Source organism: Venturia canescens, chromosome 9 (assembly GCF_019457755.1).
Source record: "Venturia canescens isolate UGA chromosome 9, ASM1945775v1, whole genome shotgun sequence".
Classification (NCBI taxonomy): domain Eukaryota; kingdom Metazoa; phylum Arthropoda; class Insecta; order Hymenoptera; family Ichneumonidae; genus Venturia; species Venturia canescens.
In genome coordinates, this window is record NC_057429.1 from 15,595,570 (window position 1) to 15,601,569 (window position 6,000).

Sequence of the window (6,000 nt, forward strand, 5' to 3'; positions counted from 1 at the left end):
GAAAAGACCGAAAATATTTGAAACACATGATTTCCGCTAAGTACAATTGATTCATTCAAATAAATTCATTAAAATCTAAAAAAACATTCAAGTATATATAGATATATGTATATATAGTGTAACAAAAAAAAACGAACGTGAAGTACGTTAAGTCATGAGTTTAAAAAACTATTGAAAGATACCATGAGGTCAATTTTTTAAATATTCTATTAGAAAAAAAAAACGTTCCTACAATTATCTAAACTACAGACAAAATTTGCAAAAAAAAAAGTATCGACACTATCTCACTAAACATCGTAACAGATTATTTTAAAATGTACGTTTTTATAATTAAATTCGTTAATTCGTAATATTAAAAAGCACCAATAAACTATTTAAATAACATTATTTAAATTATAACAATTATCCCCTTTCTTTTTTCATTGTATTGACACAGGATCCGCATCGCAATAAATTTAGGTCTAAATCGTGATCTTACAGTATCGTAGATAAAGATGAACTATTATTTAAGTCAAATACACATAGGACATAACTCTGTTTACGACGAAGTCGAACTAAATTTTATTTGATATATCAATATTACTATAAATACACACATATATATATATATATTTATATCTATATATAAACTGGTGTTTTCTGTCTTTTTTTTTTCTTTCATTTCTCTCGTTTTATATTAACTTGTGGTTTGAGGATATATATGCTATACCTGTTTTCCATTCAGGACGACGAAATGCTCAGCTACACATCGATCGACCGCGTCTTCATCCTCAAAGCTGAGAAAGCCAAATCCTGTTGTCCAAACGTGACACACATTGTTTATCAAATCAAAGTGTTTCGCAAGGCCGCGGAGTAGTTTTATTTTTATTTTTCATTTCAATTTTTTCGTGCTTCAAAAAGTTTTTTATTTCATTCATTTAAAAAATTTTTTTTTAAATTATATTGATGATTCTTCAATCGAAGTTTAGTTTTGGACCATTTTTCGAGCCTCCATTCCCTCGTAAACTTAGAGAATGAAAGCTTGTGTTGCTGTTTTTCCGAAAGAACGTTTAGCTGGGTCCTTATCACTGAATTGTAGTAATCCGGAGTGTTTAAGATTTTTCTCAATTATTATACGAAAATTGAACTGATGGTTAATGAATTAATATTGATATCGCAGTACTCGTGGAAAAACAATTAATTCACATCTTAGCAGGCTATTGGTTATTAATAACGTTATTTATCATGATGACATTCTTAAGGGGTCATGCATCGTCAAGGAATTTGAAAAAAAAAAACGATTTCAGACTTTCAGCTTTTCATTTTTGTGACCTTGAAAAACTCTTGCTATATTCTTCAAAATATCGTTCCTCTAACGCATATATAATGAGTTCGTGCAAGTTTGTTCTCACGTCGAATATTTTAGCGGGAATGATAAAGTAAAACGAACCGAAAAAACGCTTCTGTAACAATAGATTTTCATTTCGAGAAAATTAATATCGTTCAAACATATTTTTCAATCACGAATGTAGAATTTCTTGGTGGAGAATAGATCAATAGATATTTTGATGATCGCTTCTGTTTTAATTTAAAATACCCATTCGGTAATTGCACAAAGATGGAGAATTAGACGAGTTGCCAAAGATCAATTAATGAAGAATATTTTCATTCTTATTCAGTCGAAAATCAAAATTTTCATCATCAATTTTCCATTTTTCAACTTGCTTCCATCATTTTGTTTCTTTATTCAAGCTTACTTTCTTAATGTCTCTTGATTTATTTCTGTATCCAAATAATCGATTTAATGAACAACGCAGGATTTTCGTATTTTTACAATTATTGCACTTAAAGGTAGCTTAGCCAACTTAAGCTATGTATTTATAACTTAGCATAGCACAGCCTGACCAAACCTTAAGTTAGCCTTATTAGACGTACTTAAAATTTATTAACATAACGAATAGAAAAATCAGACAAGACATGAGCTACTTGAAGATCCGAAACGTCTTCGAAAGATTATTTAAGTTTCAAAACTGTTTGTTAACTCAAATAACAATGTTTTTATTTCAGATAATTCCCTCGAAAATATAATTGTTAATTATCATCATTATTCAACGTAATAATCTGTTATTCTACTGAATTATAAGATGTTTTAATATTGATCTTGAATTGAAATAAAATATATAAATTGCAGGGTCATCGAAGTGCTTCTTATTCCACGATTATTTTTGGAACTTCACAATTCTGAGCTCTTCCGAAAAAGTGTGCATAAAGTTCTATGTTGATCATCAATTATTCATGTAAATATAAAACTTATGGGTGGGTTTGATGTAGAGAGAATTCTACAGTGACGAAATAACTCTTCTGCATTGATGAACGATATTTAGAACCAATAGAACTACGAATTTGCCGATCTTACCTCTGGATTTCTTTTTCTCCTGATCGTACATTATTACGACTTCCATAACTTTGCCGTAACGAGTGAAGTACGATCGCATATCGGTTTCGGTTACGTTGCTTGGTAAACCGCCGAGGAAAACCTTCGGAAAACCTCCGCATCTTTTTGGCTTTTGCAGAGTGCGAGGATTGCATGGTTTCGGGTCGATCTGTATAATTTTTTAGTTTTTTTTTTGCAATTTAAGAAACAGTGACGATCATTTACATGTTGCACTCAGTAAAAAGTAGAGCCAACATTCCTACTATTCAATTAATGAAAGAGCAACTTTTTTGGTATTAACTTTCATATTGTTACGAGTCAATGTTTTCACGTTGAAGGAATTACTAAAATTTCAAAATTTTCCATTGCCAGAGAAAATGAATTCAAGTACAATTTTTCTCAACTTGGTTATCAGAAATTGGGCTGTATAACAAAAGAATTATATGCTCTGTTGAAATGAAGTCAAAAACTCACAGTGCGACCGTCCAATTGATGAGGAGTGTTCTGAAGAACGCTAGCTACATTTGCTGGATCGCTGAAAGTAACAAAACCAAAACCTCTGCTGCGTCCTGACTCGCTGTTTTTCATGACCACACAGTCTATTACATCGCCATAACGACCAAAATAGCGCTGAAGATTTTCCTGCGTCGTTTCCCATGACAAACCACCGACAAACAGTTTTCTGCAATGCACGGAACACACAATTTGAGGAAAAGAGAATATTTCAAATGATTTTGTTACTAATTTTTTGACAAATTTAAAAATCGAATGTATTGAGATTCGTTTTCATCTTTCAATGTTGACAATAATAAGTCAACAATTATTCTTTGATAACGGAAACAATAGATTCTGCAAGAAGTAAAAATCCAAAAACGAGAATGCTGGTACTAAACTATTGCAGTATTTATTTTGGAACAATTCATGATTTGGTCGGAAGCATTTTTCAGGCTGTCGCTTAGTAACACATTTTTTCTGTTCAACAGATTCATCTGTGAGAAAGCTTATGTTTCAGTCTTTGTGAGATTCTGCTTGTTTGCACTCGATTGAATAAACAATTGTGTCGAAACAGCGAAGATAACGACAAATGACTGATGGAGGTGTTTACAATACGTGATGATAAAAATGAATATTTTGCTTGGTAGAAATAATGAAAACTCTCTGAAATTGAAGATAATTGTCAGCCAGGCACATTGAAAAAAAATGTTGAAAACTACAAAAATTGACAATCAAGTATTCAAACTTGCAAAGTATAATTTTTGAATCATCGTAAAAAATGTTTGTCTCAATATTTTTCAAAAATAGCTTGAATTTCTACTGATTTGAGAAAGCCATTCAGAAATATATAAAAACATGTGGTCTATTTTTTCCAAGTGACAGAGTCTCACAAAGCTCATGAAAAACGACGACGAAACTCGATCGAATGTGATTCTCATAGAGATAAGGATCATTTATATTGGAACAGCGCCTCGTGGCGGATAAATCGAAGCAAAACATGGAGGCGATTATTGGTGAATCAAAAGCGTTAGGAAACCGGTTCAAGAGGAAAAAAACAAGTTCGATGGAGATTGAGAAAGCTCCAACAACGAAGAAACGAAAAATTGAGGGGAAAACATGACGTTTTGTGCGTCGTTGATAACCTCGATTTAGGCAACTTTCGCAATATAAAACAGCCTCGTGGCATCAAAAAGTGGCGCCATCGTATGTCCCAGGAAGAGAAGCGATATTGAGAAAAGCACCGAAACCAAGGTTTGCCTGTAGATGGTGGAAAAAAAATCGAAAGAAAACCATGGAGAAGCATACTTGAGTAAACAAAATAAGGAGTTGATAAAAAATCATAAATATTGATTCAAACGTATGGGAATTGACTCAAACCGGTGAAGGCGAAAAAAAAAGAATTCGTATATTACTCATTCGGTGGAATCGATAAAGTCCAAGGTAAAAACATCGGGGCGTGTATTTAACATCGCACCAAAAAAAACGTTTCTTTTCCCCTCGTCCTCCTGCTCACTTCGTATTTGCGTTGTTTCGATATATTTACCGAACAGCCACGAATTAAAAAATGTTTGCCGCAAGAAATGAGAAGCAAAAAGCTGACATCGTATCTGGAGGCACAGGGGAGTTGGGCAGATACAGAGACGATAGAAGGCATGAAAGAAAAAATAGTAACTCCGAGTCGCAAATAATGCCGAACGGAGCCGGCGCGCTTTCACCGGTCTCGATGTGTGTACACAAAAAAACTCGGAAAAACATCGACAAATTACAGAACCCCGTAAAAAGTAGCGATGAGATTCACTTTGAGGATGAACAAAAATTCATGAAAAAGGAAATTCACAAAACGATTACGGAGAATGCTAAACCGGCATTCTTTTTCGTATTATCTCTGTCTCCGATTCTTTCTCGGCCAAGGTGGCGTACAAAACGCTGAAAAGAGCGTCCCGTTCGATGCTCTCGCGAGGAGCGCGACAGATTTTTTTTCCCTCATTTTCGCACTCGAATGGCATTTTCCACTCATGACAGAAAGAAAAAAAGAGCGCCATTTTTGTGGTTATAAACGAATAAATATCGGGACTGTTCGGAATTGGAAGTATTAAATATTTCAACAAATTTTTCACAGGTTCGATCGTAGTTTCCTCATGCACTGATATCGAAAAAATGGAGATTTCACGCTCGAGAAACTCCAAGGGAAAGTTTCGTTCACTCGCATAAACACCAACGTAGTTTTTCTTTTTCTTCGACGATGTATGTAATTTAACGGATACATCAATATATATGTGTATATATTCACATCATATCCATATATACATATATATATAAACACTCACCCCTTTTCGTCGTCGTCCATTTCGGCCTTAACTCTCATAATATTTTATATCACCTTAAAAATTAACCGCGATCAGTTGCGTTACGTTCGTACTTTTTTTTTGTAATTTTCAATTTTTTAACTTTTTCGGGGACGCGCGTGGGTAATATGGCACGATGCTTAACGCGGACACAGAGGGTAATGGCTTCCCACAATGAACCGACGAGCGCGGAGAGACTTCGTGAACAGGAATGTAAACGTAACGAAGCCCCCAGCCCGAGAATACACAGGCGTCACTTCCGCTTAACTCTACTAGTCAAATGAACAACTCTGCCGAGATATATATATATATATATATCTTTTACTTCCCCAGGCCCGTATTTTTGAGGCGACTATAGCGCCCTGTTCATTCTTTTATTATTCTTTTTCAATTCAATATTCAATGCTTTCTCATAACGGAAATTCCTATTCTTTTTATCGAATTTTAATTTTCAGCAACCGGCGTTCTTTGACAGATTATTATTCGATATAATTATAACACGAATTCGTTCTATCTCTTTCGTTTTTAGAATCAGTAAATTTTCTCTTTCCTTTACATTTATTCGAAACATTTTTTATTGTTAGTAAGTATAAAAGTATGAGGTTTATTACGATTTTTTCGAAATTTTCTGTAATTTCATCTGAATCTATTTGCATGCTACCGGATTCGAGCGACAAAATGAGACAATTTGACGATCGAGTTCCAGCACACCAGAGAGTCCACTTTTTTTTTATCTTGCAATTTCGA

The 6,000-nt window shown here is 33.9% G+C and overlaps 1 protein-coding gene across 5 annotated transcripts in view; it reads right to left on the bottom strand.

The window, feature by feature from the left end:
* The window catches only part of Hrb27C (Heterogeneous nuclear ribonucleoprotein at 27C), a 31,976-nt gene extending 26,508 nt beyond the window's left edge, over window positions 1-5,468 (bottom strand). For 3 of the 5 annotated variants that reach the window (XM_043428585.1, XM_043428588.1, XM_043428587.1), the window contains exons 1-4: window positions 5,236-5,467; window positions 2,888-3,095; window positions 2,396-2,582; window positions 710-792 (exon numbers count right to left, since the gene is read on the bottom strand). In XM_043428585.1, the coding sequence (XP_043284520.1) occupies window positions 710-792; window positions 2,396-2,582; window positions 2,888-3,095; window positions 5,236-5,273 (516 nt within the window). In that variant the 5' untranslated portion in view covers window positions 5,274-5,467. Of the gene's footprint in view, window positions 1-709; window positions 793-2,395; window positions 2,583-2,887; window positions 3,096-5,235 lie in introns of all 5 variants that reach the window. The other 2 variants (XM_043428589.1, XM_043428586.1) reach the window with 2 other exon arrangements.
* Between the last annotated feature and the right edge of the window lie 532 nt (window positions 5,469-6,000).